At 43.8% G+C, this 24,486-nt stretch overlaps 1 protein-coding gene across 3 annotated transcripts in view; it reads left to right on the forward strand.

Annotated features, from left to right (window-relative positions):
• The window catches only part of TENM3 (teneurin transmembrane protein 3), a 1,290,943-nt gene that overhangs the window by 1,087,355 nt on the left and 179,102 nt on the right, over positions 1–24,486 (forward strand). For all 3 annotated transcript variants that reach the window (XM_086962461.1, XM_086962463.1, XM_086962462.1), the window contains one exon: positions 19,698–19,820. In XM_086962461.1, the coding sequence (XP_086818587.1) occupies positions 19,698–19,820 (123 nt within the window). The remainder of the gene's footprint in view (positions 1–19,697; positions 19,821–24,486) is intronic.

Consider the following 24,486-nt stretch of genomic DNA (forward strand, 5'->3'; position numbering starts at 1 on the left):
CTCCAGAAACAAGCATTTGAACCTCCTCTTCAGAGCCATCCCTTGACTTAGGACGAAACACTAACTTACGTATGTAGTGCACATGTTGCTAAGCCAAAACCCTGGTGTGTGCACGTGCATCAGAGCCAACCTTCCTTACTTGTGGGCATGAGCCCCACACCCAACCCTCTACACTCGCCATATTTAGAAGAAACTCCCCTGTGGATATTTTACAAGTGTTACAGAAGCAACCCCTTGACCTGTGTTCATAGTCTGGAGAACCAGCCCCTTGGGTTTATATATGCTTCATGACCAGCCTCTTAACCTGTGAATGTGCTGGAGAAGCAACCCTTTGAACTATGTACACGAAACATATTTGTAAGACTGTGGTCTAATGCTGCAGTACCAAATGCCTGGCCTGTGGAGAAGAGTGGCAACAGAACCAGCATCCTGTCCTTTGTAGGATAGTAGTTACAACATCTTTGGCCTTTTATTGGTTGCTATACTCTCTGCCTCTTTCAATCTATGTGTGCAAGTAAAATGACTTTCCCCTCTCGATGTGGTGTGGTTGAAGTGGTTTGTAGGGTTAGTGTTTTTCCTAGTGTGACTCATGAATTAGTTACTCATGCAGAATACTCCAGATGTGTGTCCATTTGCTGCAGCACTCACTGTTTCATGAACAGTGCAGTAGGTGATTTTGTGCAGTTATGTTTCCTGCATAAAGTACCGGCAAAGGCCCATAGGAGTGCTCATGCTGAGGAACCTGGGGCTTACTTCTAGCAGTGCGCCTGGACGATCTGTGCCTGGGTTCCGAGAACCCCTAGAAAACGTGGAGAACTCTTAAGTTTCACATACAGATGGACAGGCCACAAATTAACAGGGAGAGTAGAGTTAACCCAAGGGTCTGGCTCGAATCATATATATATAGCCTGTGCACGAGAGTAGCCCTTACAATGTTTGCTTTGTATATTGTACAGCAAACATCATGTAAGATATTATAAAGTCGCTTCAAAATTAAAAAAGGCTTATTTCTATCCCAAGTGTGAGCTTTGCCATTAATTTGTCACATTATGGCACAGCGAAGTACTTATTAAAAGTGAAACTTTTTAAACCGGAACCATTCGTGACCTAAAAGGCAAGACAGTTGTCCTGTAAACCCCATACATGGCCCATATTATGGAGCAACATTATATAAAGCAAACATAGTAGGTTTTTGTACAATAGGTATTCTTAACACAAATTTGGGAGCGCTTTAATTCACAATGATGAAATAAGGAGTTTTGGTGAAATAAAATATATGCAAAAGCTCACACAGTATTAGTGCAGAAGCTGCGGTTTATCCAGGTAGTCTGGTTTCACTATGATCAAATAAACCATTTAAATGATTCCTGTTTGCTTTAGTATGTTAAGGCTTTGTTTTGACCTCTTTGTAAATTTGTTTGCAGTTTTTATGTAGCCGAACTTGATTGAAACGTGTTGGAGCGCTGTGCATGAGCATTAGTTACATTACACAAGGCCCATCATTTTTTATAGGTACGGGGAGATTTAAATGATTTGCATAGAATCATAGGATGTTGAGCCAACACTGAAACGTGAACCTGGTTCATCAGTCAGCAGCTGTGGCCATTAAGCCATATCTTGGGTATAGGGAGGGTGTCAGGCAGAAGCCATATGAGAACTCCGCTTGTTATGGGCTTGATGTTCCAACAGGAACTCGAGGTGAGCAAGTCAATCAATCAATCAATCAATCAAAGCATTTATATAGCGCACTACTCACCCAGAGGGTCTCAAGGCGCTAGGGGAGGGGGGTCCGCTACTGCTCGAACAGCCAGGTCTTGAGCTGCTTCCTGAAGGCGAGGTGGTCCTGGATCAGGCGGAGGTGGGTCGGGAGGGAGTTCCAAGTTTTGGCGGCGAGGTAGGAGAAGGACCGTCCCCCTGTGGTGGCTCTTCGGATTCGGGGGACGGCGGCGAGGGCGTGGGCGGTCGATCGAAGCTGGCGTTTGGGAGCGTAGAAGTTGAGGCGGGTGTTGAGGTATCCTGGTCCTTGGTTGTGTAGGGCTTTGTGAGCGTGGGTGAGGAGACGGAAGGTGATTCTCTTGTTGACCGGGAGCCAGTGCAGGTCTCTCAGGTGTTCGGAGATGTGGCTGCGACGGGGGACGTCCAGGATGAGTCGTGCTGAGGCGTTCTGGATCCGCTGAAGTCTCTTCTGGAGTTTGGCGGTGGTTCCTGCGTAGAGGGAGTTGCCGTAGTCCAGACGGCTGGTGACGAGGGCCTGGGTGGCGGACTTCAGGCTCGATTCTGGGTCGAGCTTTTAGCGGCTCACCCACCTCAAACATTCAGTGGCTCTAATTTCATGAGTGACTGCAGGGATGGCTCCTCTGTTTGAGCGGAGGAGCCTTGCCCCACTGAAATGCCCACAGAGATGAAGAATAAGATGCTAATTAAGTTAATTCATTACCATTTTATTTTTAGTCACCCCGTGCCGAACGGAGCATCAGGATGGTGGCAGGACTGCTGCTGACTGGCAGCAACAGATAGAGCAGGGCACTTTCAGTTTAAAGTGCACATGTCTTGTAACGGCCAGCTACAAATACTCGCTTTAAACCTCTCTAATCCAGCTGTCTTAAGACATAAGTCTCTAATGCTCTTCTGAGAGCTGATAGGGGCCGCTACCACCAATCCTGGCGCTGCTCTCATGCTGGTGAGAGCAGCATCAGGATTGGCTTGGGAGTTTAGAGCCTGCCTGCTTGCCTCGATGAGAGTAGACAATCGAGGAGGATGTCGTGCTTGCAGTTAAGTGCCCAGGGCCGGACTGGCCGTAGTGGGCACCGGGCATTTCCCTGGTGGGTACCCAGGTTTGGGGGGCGGTTTTGGGTCCCTGGGGGGCGATTTTGTTACAGGGCTGTTTTTGCAGCATAGCTGCTATATTGGCCGCTGTAACGAAATCGGCCGAAACTGGCCGTGGCAAACAGCTTGGCTGCACCCCCTACATCCCCGGGGGGGGGGGGAGGGGGCGGCCGTGCACTTTGCCAGGGCCGGATTTGGTTCTTTGTCCCACTCACCCACCTCACCACCATCAGGACATGCCGGCTGCCACTGAGTGACTGAAAGGAAGTTTGTGAATGGATCCATCAGCTAAATCTTTTAGGAGGCTGGAGCATTACGGCCAATTGTCTGGCAGGAGCTTTGCCGTCCCCTGCATCCAAGGAGTTAAACGTAGGTTTTCACCGCTCAGGAATGAAGGGAGTCCGTGAAAGTTGTACAACATCGAGTGCTGAAACTTGGCAGACATTCCACGTGTTCCTCGCAGTGAACCTTTATAAAATGCCAGTTACTGTAGGCACTTAAATTGTATGAAATTTCCATTTGGTTTCAATCTCCTGCTAAGTACTGAAAAATCATTTATTATTAATAACACATCCTAGCCGCCAATGATATTTTTGCATGAGGGAATCTTTTTCCCCTTATTGTTGAAAACATATGGCCCTTTGTAAATCATAGGTGCAGATTGAAAATGTCAGAGGTGGGAACGAGGACAGGTTTACTGCTCTCATTGCACGCCAGAAAATAGCGTTGACTCTGAATTAATATTTACGCGTTCCTACGAGGGAGTGTAGAATACGTGCAGCAGCACTCTTGGTCACACAAGGTTTCCATAATGCATACAAGTATAATTAGCACACTCATTTGCCCCCACTTCTCATCCTGTATCCCTTCCTCAATGCATCAATGCCTGCGAATTACACAACCTGCTCTTCTGCAAAGGGTCCTGCAATAAATAAAATGTGTACTACACGCGAACCTCATCCTATACCCCCTCCTCCATGCTATACATTATACATGAGTGGACAATAGGTGAGTGCATTATCAATTTACAGCGTTGTTTCTGGTAAGCATCTCACGTGGACACTCTATTTTCTGGGCTGAAGAGTTGCAGGAAGAGAAAAGGCACTGTCGAAGATCACACATAGCATCACATTCTTGAATTTTGGAAGCTGCGCTCCTAGGCCGATACATTTTGACTCAGTAGTTATGTTATGTTAAAGTTTGTCTTAATATAGCGCTCAGCTACTCCAAAGGAGTGTCCCGGCGCTTCATCAGATTGAGAACAGGTGCTTAGGAGCGGGCAGACCAGGCCGAGGACTATTGTACAAAGAGCCATGTCTTTAGCTCTTTCCTACATTTCAAAAGGCTGGTATTCTGTCTCTGGGGGACAGGCAGGGAGTTCCACAATTTGTAGTCAGAGCAGTCCCCATGCTAACCCTAAACCGAAAAGGATTTTAACCTTAAAAAATGCCATATTCAATGTGTCGAGTCACCAGTTTTGTCTGTTCAGTATGCTTTTTTTGGTTGGAAGAAGCGCCTTATTTAGAGTAACTGATTGCAGACTGATTCTGGTGGTAAGATTGAATAATAATGATCATTATTAGCCCAGTGCACACCACAGACAAAACTGTCTCTTTGGACTTCAGTAATAGCTGTCATTACGTAACACTGGGGCAGATTTACTGTCGGGAACGTGCAAAGCCATTTGCTGGGCGAAAATAACACACCTTTGCAAAACTGGAAATGCTGATATTACAAGGCACTGTACTAACATTTCACGTGCGAAAATTGAAATTGCTACCTTTCAACACGCAGTAACTTTGTATTTTTTCTCTTGATTTGTCATTTTGCTGCAACAACTCATGCAGGTGATGCCTATTTGTGTATCACTTCAGTCATAGGTTTGTTCTTCTCTTACTCCACGAGAAGTAGTTCGTTTTAGCAACAATGTGTTAACACCCCCGCCCGTGATCTTTTAGTGTACACCGGCAGTTCCACCCCTAACCATTCAGTTTGATAAGTTCTTCAAAGGTACTTTCCCTGAGACCAGCCATGTCCTCTCCATTGCTCTTACACCCCAGACTTTCCAACCGGTTTACTGTTATGCATTCAACCTTCCTGTCCTAGCTGCCCTTCCGTCTCTGACTCGGCGCCTATTGGGTAGCCATTTGCTGCTCCCCCCATTAACAAGCCAATAATTTCCCGCCACATTTCCCAGCTCTCTTGAGCATTCTCATCCGTCGGACCATCTTCATCCCACCCCCTTCCGCCAGACCCCATTCCAGGAGGTCTTTCCTCCAGGAGCCTATTGTAGGCCCTCTGCACTCATCCAGTGTATTGCCACTCTTCTTTTAGTCAACAGTGAGGCCAATAGTTTGTATCTATACTGGATTATTTGTGTTGTGGACGGGGTATTCTGTTTACTAAACAACATTCTGTTGTTCTTGTCATACCTATATTCGTGACAGTATTAACTGTTACAACTATTTGGTCCCAGTATTCAGAGGTATGCAAGACAAGGTCATATGCAGAAATGCAGCTTAAAATGTCCTACATTTGTGTCATGTGTTCAGTAAAAATATTAAAATGTATTTGCTTAAATCTGGCGCTGCTGGACACCTCATGCACCAACACGCATGTTTTATTCCATTCACTGTCTACTACTTATCTCTGCATATCTGTCTTCCATACCTATCTGGCTATCATGCAGACTGCTTTCCAGTCCTTATTCATAGCCTTACAAAAGCCTCGAACCTAGACCTCTATCTTATCTAATCAAACTTTTCAAACAACCTTCCCCTGCACCTCAGAACAGCCTCATAGCTCCAGCAATTGAGGAAAGAACTCGGGACCTGGCTGTTCGAATGAACCGATCACCACAAAGCAGTTAGCAATATCAGTGCCTCCAGACCCTCTTGGGTGATTTGCCATGCTTTATAAATCCTTGATTAAGGTCAAGAAGAATGCAGCCTAGGGCAGAAAGTGACTACCTACATCTACATAAAAGCATTGCTGTGCAACATGCTATAGTGCACATTGGCAATAGCATATTGCACTGATTTGGTTTAATTGAAATTCATGCTTAAAAAAAGGTTTTAGGATTCTTATATGGCGAATAGCCTGTCCTGTTATCTCCTCTGCGTGCTTCCTCCCTCTTGCCACAGGTCGCAGGTCTGTCTGTGCCACCATTCAGAGGCGCATAGATGCTATCACGAAGGATGGGTAAGATGGGGCATAGCACAGCCACCTGGACTTCTAGTCCATGTTTCTGTGCAAAAGGGACTGTTTTAGGAGTCAACCATGCAGAACTGGCACTGTATTCCTCCACAGCTCTTAAGTGACTCTCATTCAGCTCCGACAGCTGAATAGTTCAGATAGAAGGAGACACTTTGGATGACCATCGGTTGGGCAAATAACCCGCCAAAATAGCCAAGAAATTGGTCCCCTTAGAAGTCAAATGTAAATGGTTGATGGTCTATAGAGTACTCTTACTGGACCCCGACAGACAGCATGATGGTATAGTCATAGCAAATGTCTATATGCAGGGGAGAGAGAAGATGCAGAATATAAGTTAGTACTGGAAATATTCAAAGAAGATATACATGTTTTAACTGACTCATACCAGACATACTTATTCATCTTGATGGGAGACTTTAATCTCAAATTAGACCCTTGCAGAGTTTATCTATGGTGCAAGGAGCTGCTGTCCTCATACAAGATAAATACTGTCAGTTTCCCTGAGGTTGGTCTTGCAGCACAAGATATAGCCCTCTGGAACTTTTTGGGCTCGATGGGCTTATTCTGTATAAATGGAAGGATGGAGGCCAATCAGCCAGCTAATCACCCATTTAAGATAGGTCATCAACCATGCCCCATAGACTATATCTTTTTGCAGGCATGACATTTTTAACAATTTGGGGGCTTTGAGGTAACAAGAGCTGAGAGAATTGATAATTAAACTCAAAATAGAAGGAGAAAATAAAAAAACAAGAGACAGTCATTCCTGTACAAATGGATTACCCCAAGCGGCTCACCACTCTCATTACAGAGAAGCATATGGAAAAACGGGCCACCTTTCAGCCAATTGTTGGAAAGTACCCCCAATACTAATAATAATAATTTACAATGCAATGGTCTCGGCAATATTATAGGTAGAGCTATTGGTATTGCTCATTATTTTTTTTATCTTTTTTGTATCCCTAAATAAATGGCATTGTCATTTCTATCGGCATTAGCTTTTTTTGCATATGTGATACCTATTGCATTAGCAGAGAGAGAGTGAGGTAGTGAGAGAGAGTGAGGTAGATAGAGAGTGAGGTAGTGAAAGAGTGAGGGAGGGAGAGGGATGTTGTGAGGTAGTGATATAAGCATAGAGTGATGTAGTGAGAGAGAGAGAGGTAGTGAAAGAGAGTGAAAGTGAGTTATGTTATTCTAAACTTTTTAAGCGCACAGACACCCAGGGGTTTCATGGTGAGTTAGTGAGATAGAAAGAGTGAGGTAGTGAGATAGAGAGTGATTGAGGTAGTGAGTTAGAGAGAGAGAGTGAAGTTGTGAGCTAGAGGGTGAGGTAGTAAGAGAGTGAGGTAGTAAGAGAGTGAGGTAGTGATGTTTTGAGAGAGAGAAGTTGTGAGATAGTGAGGTAGTGAGATAGTGAGGTAGTGAGATAGAGTGGTGTAGTGAGGTAGAGAGAGTTATGTAATGAGAGAGAGGTAGATAGAGTGAGGTAGTGAGAGACAGAGACTGAGGTAGTGAAAGAGTGAGGTAGAGGGATGTTCTGAGGTAGTGAGATAGAAACAGGGAGTGAGTTTGTGAGGTAGTGAGAGAGAGAGTGAGGTAGTGAAAGAGAGTGAAAGTGACTTAGTGAGATAGAAAGAGAGAGTGAGGTAGTGAGATAGAGTGAGTTAGTGAGGGAGTGATGTAGTGAATTTTTGAGGGAGTGAGTCGTGATATACTGAGGTAGTGAGAGTGAGATTGAGATAGAAATAGAGTGAGCTAGTGAGATAGAGAGAGAGTGAGATAGAGAGTAAAGTTGTGAGGTAGTTGTGAGCCAAAAAGAGGGAGGGATAAAGCAGCCCTTGTTGTAATGCAGTGGTTGTAATGCATTCCTATATGAGCCACAGTATTGCCGCCTGATTGTCTGACTTTATATAAACTCTGCAGAAATAATCTGAAAACAAAGGGGAACTTATAGTAAGGCATTCGTGGCTCAGTTTGTTAGTCACCAACAGACTGCTTTGTAGATAGATGACAGGGTTAAGGGACCTGTTGCACAGATCTAGTCTAGCTGCAGTAAGCTTCAGGGCACTGTACTGGGGAGGTATGTCCAGCGTTAATGGACTTGCTCTGGTACCACGTTTGAAACAACACAAAACAGGGTCAGACTGCCCTCAATGATTAAAGAGAGCAGGAATGTCAAATATGCCAAACCCAGAACAGACTGTAGAAAAAACCAGAATACGTTTAATATACAATCAGATCTGATCTGAAAGTGTATTCATACAAACAAATATTTATTTAAGAGGAGAACAGTGCTCTCTCGTTTTCACAAGAATTGGACCAGTGGCATAACACAAAACCATGTGTCCCCGCAGCATAATATACGAGGAGGGGCCCCCAGCATCCCATATCTGAAAGATAGTCATAGGCTTTCAGGGGAATGGGGAATCCCTGAAGGATGGGGGCCTCCAGCCCCCCGCCCCTGAATGGAATATACGGATTACATTTATAAGCTTTCCCGGGACACCTCTGCCTTTCCGAACTGTTAAGAATGCGCAGCACGTTTCAACCACGTGTTGTGTCTCCTTGAACCATAAGATCCTCTTAAAGCGTGTTTACAGAACGGGTTTTTAAATCATGTGTAGATATAACATGCGTAGCTGTAACTTGCTGTCCTGAAAATGATGGCGCTGCAAGGGATTTAACACAGAACAGATGGGTGATGCAGAAACTATTGTGCAAGCACATTCCTGTCGGTGTTCACTGCTGCACGCTTGAGTTAATATGGCCACGAGTCCTGCAGGGTGGCAGGCTGATGCAACACACAACATGGAAACAATTCCCACATAAGATCAAAACAAAGACCACATCCTTCCAACTATACATCCTACAATGTGTAGGGTGCTACCCGGGGAACATCCTTTAAAATGATCCCGGAATCATGGAGTGCCTTTACAGTGCTAGCAATAGACCAAACGTGTCATTGCCATGCATTATTTTAGAACGCAAGTTGTTACAACGACTTGCTTTAGGGGAGCCCATTTGTGGTGTGGGGTTGACGTTTAAGTACAACACCTTCCCTATGTTGCGCAGACTGAAGTTGGAATAGTAAATGATACTATTCAAAGTCCACTGCTTCCCTAAGGCAAGTTGTTGTAAAGACTTGCGTGCTAACTGAATGCTGCATTACAAAACAATACAACAGCCTGTGGGTGACGGGCCAAATCTGGCGCAGCCGGGGGGATGTAGCGCCAAGTCTGGAGCAGCCGATATTGGGTACAAGCATGGAGCAACTAAGTACCAAATCGAAGATGCCTGGTGGTGGTGCCTAGTATGGAATAGCCCGGAGGGAAGGAGGCCAAGTCTGAAGCAGCCTACCAAGTCGTCTTGTGAAGTTTGGAGAAGTTGTGGTGGTGCCACTTCTGAAGCAGCATTTGGGGTACCAGGTCCGGTGCAGCCTAGGTGCGAGGGGTGAAAGTACGGGGCAGCCTGGGGGTGTCAGGTACGGAGCAGCCTGGGGGTGTCAGGTACGGAGCAGCCTGGGGGTGTCAGGTACGGAGCAGCCTATGTAGTGTGTGATGTGGTATGGAACAGCATGGGAGGTGTCCGGTATGGCGCAATCTGAAAATTGTCACGAATAGTGATGAGACGGAAGCAACCGCGGTTCGAGTTATGTAGCAGTTAGGAAGGTTAAAGTCAGAAGTATTATGGAAGGTGAAAAGTGTAAAGCCGGCTGGAAGAAGCAAAGTATAAAGAAGCATCTAGAATTTATATCTGAAGTATGGGTGTACCGTCTGAGGCTGTGACTTAAGAAGCTACACAAAGGTGTCAGACATGAATGGATCTGGGCTGTCATGTGAACGTGGGAGTAAACTAGGAAGCGCTGAGTATTCGTTGGGGAGCTGCCCTGGATTCGGGCAGAGCGGGTTGGGATCACATAGGAAGTAGAGAGGTGTTTTATAGGTAGGAGATTCAGGGTGAAAATAAACTAAAAGCTCAGGAGTCCCTTCCAGTGTTTACAACCAAGGAAACTAGGGGCGCCCTTTCCTCTTGCCACCATTCTCCCACCTTCCTGCTTTCCCCTACCTGCAGCCGCCTCGGCCTCTCCCAGGCTCCGGGCTACAAACTCCGGCTCCACTGCTTCCTGCGGACGCGCACCGGCATAGTACCGTGACGTGTTTCCGCCTCCCCCAACTTGCAGCCGTAAGGGCCGTGCGGAGTCCGTTATAGATAAAATACCAACTTCAGAAGCCTGTTGGAAAAAGCACAATGAGCAAAAGAAAGAGGCCCTATACAAGCCACGCCCACTAAAGAATGGAAACGGATGGAAGCATGGGCAGGAAGAAACATGATAGGGGTAATGGAAGTATGAAACGGGGAAGAGGAGAAGATGTCGGATCAGCATCGCTGCTTTGTGCAAAAGACCCGTGGGAAATGCTTAGAGCTGCAGCAGAGGGAGGGGGAGGGGGAAGCGAGAGCGTGACGGAGGAGGGCAGAGGGAAGGGAGGAGGCGAGCGGAGCCGAGCAGCTCCTAGGGAGGAGTGAAGAAGTGGACCAAATGCGGTCCGATGTGATTTTTAGCACGACGGAGGAGAGCTGCGGGGGTGGGGGGGGTGGGGGGGAGGGAGGCGAGAGCGCGACGAGGAGGGCAGAGGGAAGGGAGGAGAGGAGCGAAGCCGAGCAGCTTCTAGGGAGGCGAGCAGCTCCAAAAACACCACCACGTTTCTCCGAGGCAAGGAGAAAATGCCTTGGAGAAACGCACGGCCATTTTCGGATTTGGGGGCGTGTTTTGCTGTCCTGAGTGACGGACAACGTCACGAGCTAAAGAACAGCAAAAATGACGCCCCCAAATCCGAAAAAGACGGGGCTTGTTTGGAATGACTCACTTCTCTTCCAATGGCTGGCCTCTGTTTAGGAAGCCAGCCAATGAAAGCGAACGGAGCTGAGAGGCGGGTCTAAACTGCCCTACTACACAGCATAAGATCTCTTTACATCCGGTTTTGCCTTCGGCAAAACCGGATATACCTCGACCTAAAAACGGGCCACCTTTCAGCCAATTGTTGGAAAGTACCCCCAATACTAATAATTTAGAATGGTTTGAAAATTTAACCAGCCAACTGGTCGAATGTTTTAGAGTCAAAATAAAAAACATGTTTTGATGAACATAGGAAAAAGAGAAACCAGAGTAGAGATAAAAACTGGTTTAATGAGGAATGTTGGAAATTAAAAGCGAGTATAAGAAAAGGGTGAAAGAAGTCGGAGGCTAAAGTAAGATTTGGAGGTGTTCAGTCACCTTCAGAAGCTAAGGAAATCACATAAAATGGTCATTAGGAAGTGAAAAAGAATGTATAAAAAGATATGCTGGGGAAACCTATTGGCACCAATAGAATCAAAAAATATAAACAGTTTTGAAAGCTAGTCCAGGAAGGCTCAGAAAAGACAAAGGGGACTGTGAACTGTGAGGTGACAGAAGATGCGTGGGAGGGATACCTGGGAGAAATATATGGAAAATTGACAGACCCAGTAAGAAAGAGAACGACATCTTTGGCAGGTATTGAGGAGGATATTAGGTCCCTCTTTACAGCAAGTAATGTCAGGCGAATTAAGGAAACTTAAAACTGACCCAAGCACCTGGTCCAGATAACCTTCCAGCAGGGATTATAAAGATCCGGCCTGATTGGTGGGCAGAATTCTTCTTCAAAATGTTTGTTGGTATACTAGATGATGGGCAGATGCCCGAAAGCTGGAACAGGGCAATTATTAGACCCATCCATAAACGGGGAGGGGACGGGGGACATGAAAGCGCCCAAAAATTATAGGTTAATCAAGCTACTAGATGTGGGAGAAAAGGTCTTTGCAATAATAATCACGGAAAGACTTACTGAATGAGCTGTAGATAATAAGATTGTGCCTTCAGAACAGGTGGGTTTCAAGGAGGGCCACTCTACAGTTGATCATTGCTTCTCCCTTTGGTCCATTGTGCGGAAGTAGGTGGAACAGGGGGGGTAGTTAGTTTGTTCTGCTGCTTTACCTACTTCCAAGCGGCATTCGACCTGGTGGACCCAAACAGATTTTGGGAGGCATTGACAAGGTGCCGCATTCTTAAAAGTCTCCTGGCCATAATCAAAGAGCTACATAGCGATAACTGGGCCCAGGTTATCTTGGATACAGAGCAGAACATTTTAATTGGAAATGGGCTAAGACAAGGCTGCGTCTTGGCCCCCTTACTTTTCTCCTTATTCACAGCTGATCTTCTATCTGCTTTGGGCACGGAACAGGGTGCCAGCCCTATGCTAGATGGAAAACACATAGCTTGCCTGCTTTATGCAGACGATCTTGTAATCTTAGTCTGCAAAGAAAGTTGAAAGCATTCAGTGAATACTGTAGCTACAAAAAACTTATAGTAAATATGGAAAAAACTAAGGCACTGAAGTTTGGTAAAAAGCCAACAAGATTCAGCTGGTTCCTGGGGCCCACAAATTTGGAAACGATAAATAAATACAAGTATTTAGGGATGTGTTTTGAAAGCTTATTTAGCTATGCTACCACCGCAGTTCCAATATGGAGCTGAATTATTATATGTAAGTGGTAAAAGTGGATGGGATATTGAAGAGGGGAAATGCTTAAAAAACGCACTATCCCTTCCCAGGTCTGCAATGCTTCAGGTGGTAAGAACGGAGAACGGAATGGTGTCATGGGATATAATGGCACATACGGCATTTACAAGATTCTGGCAGCATTTTGGCTCTAGGGAAAAGCAAAAAAAATCCCAATGGTGCAAAACCGTTATACTGAAGAGTGAATTCAAGTGGGCAAAGGGGGTTTGGGAAACCATAGCAAAGGTTTGTAGAGACATGGGAGTCAAGATGTGCCAGCAGAATTCACTAATTGAGATTGTCAAAAGGGATCTAAGGACATTAGGGAAAGAATTATCCAGAGACCAGGACTGACGGTATGTGGAGGGGAAGAAATCTGTGGGTTTTATGATTAACTCATGGCTAAATGAACAACAAAACCTGCAAGTAGATGCACTACCCAGTCATTGGCTTAGAAATAAACTGCTAAAATTGAGAATTGGAATTAATCCCTGCAATGCCAACGAGGGGATAAAAAGGGCTATGATTGATACTAAACGGAAGTGTCCCTGTATCTTAAGCACAAAATGCGATATTTTACACATAATTTTAGATTGTTTTAAGGTCCTTGCTCAACAGGCAATGTGTTGCGCCCAATGTTCTTAAAATACGATATTGAAAATTGTGCACAAGTTGTAGGACTGATAACCGAAATTTGCACTTTGGATATGGTATGTGTCATTTGGAGGCTTATGCTCCAAGTTAAAAAAAGTTTGTCAAAATGCATAGAGTTGGAGCTTTGTAGAAAGCTTATGATTAAATATATCCTGCATAGAAAGGCAGCCTTTTAATGAATCTTGTATTTTATGGAATTTTATTTAAGATTTGACTTCTTTCATATAGCTTATTTAAGAGAATGTATTTATGGAAGTTGAGATGTTTTATGTGTTTAAGGACCAATGGTCTAAATAAACATTCTTTTTGACTGACTCTCTTCGTCAGGGCCTGGCCTCTTTTTATCTTTTTCTTTTTGTTGCAAAAATGTCCATTTTCTTAGTACTCAAGCAGTAAGGCCGGTGCATTTAATTTCAGATGTTGGCTAGCATCTCATTATCAAGGATCTCACAGAACTTCGATTTCGACAGTGAATGCTACATCAAACTTAGGGCGGTATACGGTCTGTGTGCAGACTAGTGCCAGGTGAACTTTACACAGTATAAAAAATACAAACAAGTTTTTGCTTTTGTCAGTTCTTGTTTATTATTTCCTTTTAGTTGAAAGGAGCAAAAAAAAAAATCCAGCTAATGCTGGCTTAAAAACTTCTTAACCGAGTTGTGGCACTGACGTGCTGTGAAATCACTTATCCACGACTCTTTTAACGGAAGTGCCGATTAATCATACTCATGACAGCACCCAAATGTTTTAGCATCCGGTGCTTGTGGTAAACCACTAAAGACACACAATTTGATGGGTGATTGTGAAATAGACAAGCTGCTGTCATTCTTCACTCAGTTCCACGGGGGAGGAACAGACTGCAGGGGATTTGCATCTCAAACACATGCATTCAGTCACTGCCCCTAAAGAACAGGACCTATGCTTAATCCACCCTACGTGAAGTTAAGAGATAGGAAGGTGTCACACCCACCGTCCTGTTTGCATTTGAGAAGCACCTCGTCCGTCTGCCTGTCTTGGGTTTGATTGATGTACTGGCTCGAGATTAGATGCACAGCTGAAGCTCCAAAGATAAATGTTTGCCTCTCTGTCAATCATATGAAAAATAGGCCGGCAACGCGTTCTTTGTAGTTTGGAGTGCAGAGGTGATTTAAAGCGCATAGAAGATGTGTCCCGCGCATTAGAGAAGATGCTCGAAACAGGACCATCTCTCCTCGCCACAAAACCTACCTCTGCTATTCAAGGTGTTTGAAAATTAGCATTCGTGTAGCGCTTCAAACTACGGGCGTCGCTCCGCCACAAAACCTTCCTCTGAAGCGCTATACGAATGCTTATTTACAAACACCTTGAATACCAAACTACGGGCGTCGCTCCGCCACGAAACCCGCCTCTTATATTCAAGGTGTTTGAAAATTAGCATTTGTATAGCTCTTCATACTACATGCGTGGCTTCGGAGCGCTGTGCCGTAAGAGGCTCTCCAGGTTCTGTGTGTGCTGACTCTGGAAGGCTTTGAGTGTTGTGTGCGAGGGCCCATGTTGCTCCCGTTGTATCACTGCAGGAGTGCAACGCTTAGACACGAGCATGGCTCAGCAGGGTGTGCAGAGCATCGTGTTTTATTAACTGTTCGAAAATGCTCCGATGACTACAATTTAATTCACTCTGAACTGCGTCGGATCATCTGAATAATTGGCTCCCACGAGTTTCATCCGGAAGTTCCTGCTGCACCTGTTTCTTCCTGGTTGTGGAACTCATTTGGACTATAGAACAAAAATCTTTTTCCTTTGTAAATTCAACTTTTTGTGAATGTTCGTCAAACTTTTCCTGAGAAATGCAGAACTCTCTACATGCAAAGCTAGCTTTTGCTCATTAAAGGTGATATTGGTGTATTTTTGAGCGGAGAGGCCACAAGTGTAAACGATATACCATTTATGAAGATTTTACTTCCAGGGTCACTCAATTTGATTTCCGTAGGAGGTGCCCATTCTCGTGAGGTGCACACTGAGAGGTAAACTTATGAATACTGAAAAACTTTTGTACTACTAAAGTAGTACCTAATTGATGGAGATGGAAAAGTGGCAGAATAGGTGTGATGTGGTTGTACAAGCGCATTGATACTTACTCCCTGGTACAATCGAAGAGTAGCGTGAATGTTAGGAGTGAACATGTGCTGGTGAAAGGTGCCAGGTGGCGAGTGATTGGGCCAGCATGCACTGCAGAGGGTGAACTGCTCAGTCTGACCAGTAATACTTCCTCCGCATAAAGCCTGGCACTGCCGTGATAGTTCCTCACACTGCCTACACATTCCAGCTCTTGGCACTGCTCTCGCGTGTTATGTTCGCTGGAAAGATTAATGGCCGTGTTGGCCCATTCGGGATTCGAACCTTTGACCGGAGTACTGCCATTGGATCTCAACAAGCTACAACCTTCTTTTCCCAGCGCTCTATCAGCCAGATTCATCAAAGTAAAATCGGCTCGCAAAGGGCCAGATTCTGAGAATCTGGCCCTTTGCAAGCGCAATTTTTGCATTTGGGATTCATCATCCCAAATGCAAAAATCGCAATTATAGAATTCACAAATTTGCCAGGAATTGCATTTAATGAATCTCTATTTGAGATTCCTTAAATGCAATTCATGAAATATTTAAAAATTGTGAATTCTCAATTTTGGGGCGCTATTTACCGCGAAGTCAAACCTCGTGGTAAATAGCGGAAACTTAGAAAGTTGTATGTTACACACACACATGTCCTTGGGACATGTGTGTGCGTAACACCAGCATACAATATCATTTCAGGGGTGCAACAGGGTGTCCTTTGGACACCCCTGCACCCTTGAAATCGCAAACTCAACATGCAAATCGCTAATAGCGATTCGCACATTGATATGTCTTCCCATTCATTCCTATGGGGAATGAATGGGGAGTTATTCCTTATTTGCGATTAGCAATAAGCTAATCGCAAATAAGGAAGCTGTAGAAATCGCAATAATTATTGCGATTTCTACATGAATCCCGTTTTGGGAGTCTGTAATAGCGATTCCTTAATAATCTCTATTACAGACTCACAAAACATGCAGATGATGAATCTATATGTATACTCCCACTCTATATTTGTTTCTCTGATAAAAAAAATCCTTTGGCAAGGATAAAATAACATCTACATTTGTAAAGATTTTTTTTTCTGCTGCCGTTTTGGGGTTAGCCTCAATTGCATCAAAGTAATTACTGTCTTGTTAAAGATGTAGGTAACCGATTTTCTAACCATAGCTGTATCATAAGCAGCATACATAAAATACATCTCGCTGCAATGAAAAACGGACGTTTGTTGCTGTAACAATTGTTTAAATTAAAACCTTCACATGGGTTGCCTCCAGAGTCAGACATGAAACATCCGGCGACCATGTTTAGAGCTCATCCAGCAAGAACAGTGTTATTTAAGGCATATTTCTGCATCAGATACCGAATTAATAGAAGATTTAAAAAGTAGCAACAGATACTAATGGATTTAAAAACCTATATCTTGACTTGCTCATTCAATCAACATGTCTATGATCTCAGCAGGAAACTCAAAACAGAAGCTAATTTATGGAAAAATATGTGTTCCTAATCACAGCTTGGCCCTGCAGGGATCCTAAAAACACTGCACAATCTTTGAATGCAGCCGCTTTGATCTTGGAGTCTAGATCTGGTAACATTCTCGAGTTTCATCTCCACAACTCCCACTGCCCTTCATGGAACTATATAAAATGCCTGCTTCAAAATTCTGATGAGCTTAAAATTAAAAGAAGAAGCCTTGAGTCACGTGTGGTGCGTGCTCATTAATTAGTCTAGACCTAGCATGTAAGGCCTGTCATCCACAGTTAATTCACCCTCGTTCTGTTTGATTTTTTGTGATTGTTTCCGTCAGCCGGAACAGTATCCCATCATCAATAACAAGATGGTTGCTGATCAGTGGGTGTCTTTCTATTCAGTTAAGAATTTTTTTTACTGATTTAGTTCCTTGTGACCTACCTTTAGTTGTTGCAACAATTGGAAGGCGACATTTATATTCAACAGATTTTCCACAATACACAATATTTCAATTATGTCAATTCTGCAATCTTTGTAGTGTATAACGCCTTCTAAATAATACTGGACTATAGTCTTCTTGTTGCCTGCTGCTCTGTGGTTTTGTAAGGTTCGCTAGTTATCCCATTGCCTACTCATTGTGTCACACAATGCCTAGTTTGTAAAGTGCTGTGATACTCCGGTCCATGCTGTGTACATGCTGACACCATAAGGGAGCAGGTGTGGTTTGGTGGCTACGCTGCCGACTTTGAACACATGGACCAGGGTTCGAATCCTGGTCTTGACACACAATTGAAATTGAATTTCATTTTTCCTAATTATGTAAAGTGTAAATATCCGTAGTCTAATTTATATTCTACTACACATTTTCTTATAAAAAATGCAATATTGTATAACCGCTGGTTAACTTTATGTATATACCAACACATACATATAACTTTCAAGCTTGTCTTGTTTTCTTTTTTTTTTTTTGCACAGATGGTAGCTGTGTGAACTATGTATTTAAAGATGGGGAGGCTAGATTGAGTACATTTCTGTAATCAGAACTCATTGGAAAATATTTTTATGGTGCTATCAAAAATTAGGCGTTGTAGCATATTGCTATAAACAGAGAACACACTTGCAGCCAGGTGTACATTGTATTGCATGGGTAGAATAATCTACAGGCATGTTTCTTTAAAAAGGAATACTATCCTGAACACTTTCTTTTTCACAACAGGGTTTCTTTTAAACAGCACGCGTTGTCCTTTTGGATTCTGTTGCAATTGTTGAAATCAATTTTGTTTACATTGACTTCTGAATCAAGTTGTTTGTAACCTTTCTTTTACCATTGAAAGTGCAAATTGCTTCAGTTAGTTCAACTTTGCATTTGCTCTGGTTAATATGGGAATATCAACCCCCCCTATGTTTGCCCGAAACACTTCGACCCACTGCTGACCTTTTAATATTCTCTTTGGCTACCAGTCTATCTGACTTGGTTTTCAAATTAAGTCGTATGTTCTTTTAATGCTATTTTAAAACTATTCATTCTAATTGCTTTTCAAAGAAATTAATTTGAGAACTAAGTGATTCAAACTGATTGCATTTCTCTCTCGCTGATTTGTACTAATCACTTATTTCCATCAATGTGTCTTACAGAAAGAAAAATGTTGATGCTTTAAAATATCACTTTGGTGACCTATTGTGCATGTTCTCTCCTTCGCGCTGTAAAGGCAATTGGTACGGATATGGAGTGGAATCCAAATACAGTGTGACTAGGATTGTAGTGGAGCTGCACTTAAATAGCCAGTAAGAGATGAGGGATTGACTCTTAAGGGTAAAAAATAAACCTAGTTGGGCGAAATAAGTAATCCTTTCGGCTTCTGTTCTGAAATTTGTATTGTTTACATATTTTTTCTAACTAGAATTTCGAGATAAATATAATTTATCCTGGGTTGGTGATGCCATTCTGTCTATGTTGCTCTCTGAAAGTTTTGTGGACTTGTCATCTTAGTGTTAGGGTATACTGTTTTGTTGAAAATATCCATAGTAAAAGACCATCTTAATAGTAAAATCATTCTTATGTTCATTTCTTAATTGTTGTAGAGTAAACATCACATTTTGCTTGAAATTACTTATTTTTTCCTAGTTTTTTCCCTTTTCCTCTTTCTTTTTTTGCACCATTCAGACTATATCCATAAAGATTGTCTTGAGTTTATGGGTAGTACACGTACATAATATAATTTAAATTGTAGCAATAATCAGTCGTTTGAAGAACTCTATAAATGCTGCAGGACAATACAATGCAACACAACATTAAGTAGCACCCCTTCCCATAAACTGACTCCCAAAAGGTCTTAGAGGCTCCAACCGAAGTATGGGGCATGAAGGATAAGTTACTGATGTCGGAATTAAGTGTTGTCTTTGCGCCAAGAGAGGCTTGTTAACCAGATCGCACAGAGCCTAGGGTAGAGGGCCTGCATCTGGCCTTATTGCAGCCTTTCTGCATGGTTTGCCCAGAAGGAAGATTGGAATCGTAGTGATGACATATTGTAATTGTTGGCTCCAAGACCCCTATAGACCCACTTGGCATCGAGCTGAGCTCGTCATCAGCAGCGAAGAGGTTAATCAAGGAGGCGCGGCAACCTTGTGGCACTGAATTAGTTTAAATAAACATATCACTGCTCATAAATTAGGAGTCATTCGCACATGTGCGCACACATACATTGCAGCGTAGGTTCATGGAAAAGCGTGTTTTTTTAGTATCTGCTGTTAATGTAGTCATAACTTGTACATGAGGGTTCATTCTAAGTCCCCTACTAAATGCAGACTGGCTTATCTGTGCCAGGGCAGTAAGATGCTCACCCTCCTTACTTCTTCCCACCAGCCATGCATCTCTTTGGCCTGAACTGGCAGCTGCAACAAACGGAGAATGACACCTTTGAGAATGGAAAAGTGAACGCTGATGTAATACCAACGAACACATTTTCATCACCGTCTGGGGACAATGGTAAGGCATTCTTGAACTGCTCTTGTTTTTAAATGTTGTTTTTTTCTGTGATTGCTAATACCTATTTCACTCACCATGTTATCATGTACACATTTACACACCTGATACCTTCTTATAGGAAAACCACATCCCATACATCTCACAAGCGCTACGAAGCACTATATAGTGCTGCAGTACAATACACCCCCATCTACTCCTTTATTCTTGTCTTGTGCAACTTTGTTTATACTGTGCAAGCATTGTTTTTTTTGCCTCCCTTGGTAGGTTCTTGGATACTTTTTGTTTCTCTCATTCTTTACTAATTCATGATTTTTAAATTCTCACACCTCAATGTTCCCCCAGGTCTAGAAGACAACTGAGACATATACCCTTCCAGTTTATTTATTTATCGAGTTTTGTCTATCACAAACTTGACCCGTAGGCAGCACAGCACTTTATGGAATTTGCAAAATAGAGGTTACACAAGTTGCAAATGTGAGAAATACAATTACAATAAATACATATAAATACATATTACGAGTTACATATGGAATAATTATAGTTACATGAAATAGATACAGGTATATAGTTACTGTGTATACAAAGAGTATGGGATAAGCAGGGGGATATGTGAACTAAACAGTTCTGAGGTAGTTATGGTAAAGTGTAGTGAAAATGGGGGAGTGGAGGTACAGTTTTCCCCGAGGTAGGTAGTGAAATTCAGATTTATTTAGAGATTCCAGTGGCTTGGCGGATGGGGTTAGGTACTTTTAAGAAGTAAAAGTTTAAGTTTCTGCTTGAAGTGCTGGAATGATTGAATGTCACGAAGATCCCGCGGCAGCGAGTTCTATATTCTGGGAGCATTCCTGGGAGAAGGAGTGGGTGCGAGATTTTTCTTTCTTCAGATTGGGCACAATCAAGAGTAGGCTGCTTGAGCTATGAAGAGGTCTGTTTTGGCTTGCCTTGGAAAGTTTGTTTGCAAGGTAGAGATTTTTTTCTGAGTAGAGATCTTTGTGTGTGATGCAGTTAGCTTTGAGTATACATCTTGCCTCTATTGGTAGCCAGTTGAGTTTCTTGAGAGTGGGAGTGATGTTGGTAAAGGGTCTTTCCCTCAACAGTAATCTGGCTGCAGCATTAGTGTAGCTGTCAAAGGGGTCAATTGTTTTTGGGATGCCTGTGACCGTTGCTTTACCATAGTTCAGCCTGGAGAGTGCTACGGACTGCACCACCATCTTTATGTTCTCGATGTGGTGGAAGGTTTTCAGTTTTTAAGGTGTTTCAGCATGTAGAAGGCATTTTTACGGAGGCATTAATATGCTCTTTTATGTTCAAGTTTGTGTTAAATGTAATCCCCAGAAATTTGACCAAGTTGGAGATGCGCATTTTGCGGTTTAATGCAGTTAGGTTGCAAAGCCAGATATCTCAGGAAAGGACTATTCTTTTGGTTGGATGAGGAGGAGTTCGGTTTTGTTGGGGTTGAGTTTAAGATGGTTGCTGCTTTGCCAGGATTGAAACACTGAGAGAGTACCGTTTAGGGGCTGGATGTCTTTAAATGAGGACATATATATGTAGAGTTGGGTGTCATCTGCATGCAGATGATAATCAATTCTTGCTTGTTTCAGGACCATACTGAGGGGTTCGATGTATGTGTTGAATAGTGCAGGAGACAGGATTGATCCTTGGGGGACTCCTTGTGAGAATGTTGTTGCTGTGGAGATGTAACTGTTTAGTTTGATTAGTTGTGTTTACTAGTTCAGGAAAGAAGCAAACTACCAAAGGACAGTTCTATTGATGCCTACACACTGACAGAGGGAGTTCAGGAGGATATCATGGTTGCCAATATCAAAGGCCACTGTAAGATCCAGGAGGACTGGGAGGCAGGGCTGTCCATCATCCAGAAATCTGTGCAGGTCTGTGATGTTCAGTATTGCAGTCTCTGTACTGCAGCCACTCCCGAACCCGGTTTGGAAGGTGTCATGGAGATTTTGTTTTTTAATGTGGTTTTTGAGTTGAGCAAGCACACATTTTTCTATGGCTTTGCCATGGAGAATGAGGTTAGTTATCAGTCTGTAATTGCTAAAATCATTCAGGTCGGTATCTGTGTTTTTTGATGAGGGGGTGATTTGTCAGAGTTTAAGGAGGCCGGCATGGAGCCACTCGATAGGGAGGAGTTCATGATTATGGTCCAAATGGGGAAGATGATGTGGCTGAGATTTTTTTACAAGCACACTAGGGTGGGTGTCAGCGATATGCAGTGTTGGCTTCATGCAGGAGAGTAGTGTGCTGACCTCTTCAAGGATATAGTCTAACTCAGTCCAAATTGCATTGTTTTACAATTGTAAAGGTTTGTGGTTGGTGTTCTGGATTGCTCATGAGGGGAGATAGCCATTGGTTAGAGGTAGGGCCTTGAGTTGACCCTTAGTGTTCTGGGGGGCAATCACGATGCAGGACGGGTGGTGAGAGAGTTCAATTTTAGATATTTTTCTACTGAAGAATGTTGGAAATTCTTCACAGCGCGTGGTAGAATCATTGCATGAGTGTTGAGGGAGAGCGGAGGTTTGCTGCTTGATCATGTTGGAAGAGTTATTTAGGCCTGTTTCTAGATCGATCATGGTGGGCTTGGAAGTAGGTTGATTTTTCTCTGACAATGTGCTTTTTTGTATTTTTGAATTTCATCTCTAGTTATTGGTTAGCGAGGGCTGTTGTCTCCAGTTTCTTTCAGCTAATGGGAGTTGTCACCTTTATTTGTTGAGGTCTTTATTAAACTAGGATATGGAGGGAATATTTCTTGATTTCCCGAGTTTCAGAGGGGTGACTGTGTCCAGTAGTTCTGCCATTTTTGCGTTGTAGTGGGTTTTGAGCTCGTCAACAGAGGGGAGGTTGGGTGGGGGTGAGATTTGTGTACAGATTAATCCTTCTAGCTCTGCTTTTGGGGTTTGATGTATGTTCTTCACCCAGTGCTTGGTCCTTTGGATGGATGCACTGAGATTAAACATGCTTTGGTGGTGATCAGTCCAGTCAGTGGGCAGGATGGAGTGGAGGGACACGGTGTCATGCTAGGAGATGATTGCGTCGAGAGTGGAGCCTTTCACGTGGGTTGGTTTATTGAAGTGTTGGGCAAGGTTGTTCACTTCCAGAAGGGTGGATGGGGCTTGTATTGTAGGATCTTCGGCTTTGTTCAGGTCTCCTAGTATAATGTCTGGTTTGCCTTTTAGAGAGTTTTGCGTAATTAGCTCTATTAAGTCTTCAAAGAATTGTTGTTTTACACCTGGAGGGTGATAAATGACATGAAATTTGATGAGGTTGGGTGGGGCCTTTAGAGGCAAGATGAACTAGATATTCAATGGAAATTTCATCCAGGATAGCGTTGATTTTGAGTTCTGTATGGGTTATTATAGTGATTAGCTGGGAGGCGGTTGGGTCTATGATGGGGAGTGGATTATGAAGGAGCTTGTTGTAGACTGTAGTGGAGGCTACGGTAGTATCTAGTCTGCTGTGGACAGAGGGATGGGAGAGTTGAGGTCTTTCCAAGTGTCCGTACCACCGTTCCATTCTCATGAGCACTCTCTGGGCAGAGGAGTCCCTCAAGGCTCCATCTTGAGCCCACTTTTATTCAATCTGTTTGTGGGACCTTTGGCGGAGGTGGCCAGAGGCCGGGGGCTGTCCTTGGTGTCATATGCTGACGACACTCAGCTAGTGATTGCCTTTTCTAAAAAATGCAGGACTAATTTGGAGAACTTTAAAGAGGACCTATCGACCATCTCGGCCTGGATGAAGGCTAATTGCCTCCAACTAAATGCCAGCAAGTCTGAGATCTTATTGTTTGGGAAGGACCAGGGACTCTGGTCAGAGCAATGGTGGCCTGATCATCTGAAGCCCGCGCCGTTGTCCAAGGAGACGGTGAAGAATCTGAGTGTCTGGCTCGACACCGGACTAACATTCGATAAGCAGACAAAAGCTGTAGCCGCAGTCTGTTTTGGGCTTCTGAGAGGACTGAGACCTCTGCTTGGTTTCTTCCCTCCCAGAGTGCGCCAGACCATCTTGCAGACTTCCATCCTGGAGAGGCTTGATTACGGCATGCCTTCTATTTAGGTGCCAATAAAGCTATCATCAAGCGCTTGCAGAGGGTCCAGAATGCAGCCGCATGCATGCTAGTTGCTCTCCCAAAATCTCACTCTGTGGCCCAGGTTCTTGTGAAGCTGCATTAGTTGCCAATCAAAGCGCGCATACAGTTTAAGGTGCTCTGCACTGTGCATAAAATCTTAAGGCTCCAAGCCCCAGTGGGGCTATTGGGCCTACTGAAGCCATACCTGCCTAGCCGAGCTCTGCGTTCGGCTAATCAAGGTTTGGTCTGTGTCCCCCGTGTTAGGAAAGCGAGGGCAGGGGGCCGTTCGATCGGCCTCTTGGCGGCCAAACTGTGGAACTCCCTTCCATTAAATATTCGAGCTACCCCTAGCCTTCTGATGTTTCGCAAATCTCTGAAGACGTGGTTGTTCCCTACTTTGTGATTCCTGTTGCATGCTATGTTTCCCTGCTCTTGTCTGGTTTCTGGTTGCGCTGGGACGCCTCGTCGCTGAGGCAGACATGCGCATTACAAATCCTCTAATAAATAAATAAATAAATAAATAAATCAAGCTGGGCAATGGTGGTGAACCGAGGAGGGGTGGCAAGTAATTCTAGAGGCAAA

This window comes from Lissotriton vulgaris, chromosome 3_1 (assembly GCF_964263255.1).
Source record: "Lissotriton vulgaris chromosome 3_1, aLisVul1.2, whole genome shotgun sequence".
Classification (NCBI taxonomy): domain Eukaryota; kingdom Metazoa; phylum Chordata; class Amphibia; order Caudata; family Salamandridae; genus Lissotriton; species Lissotriton vulgaris.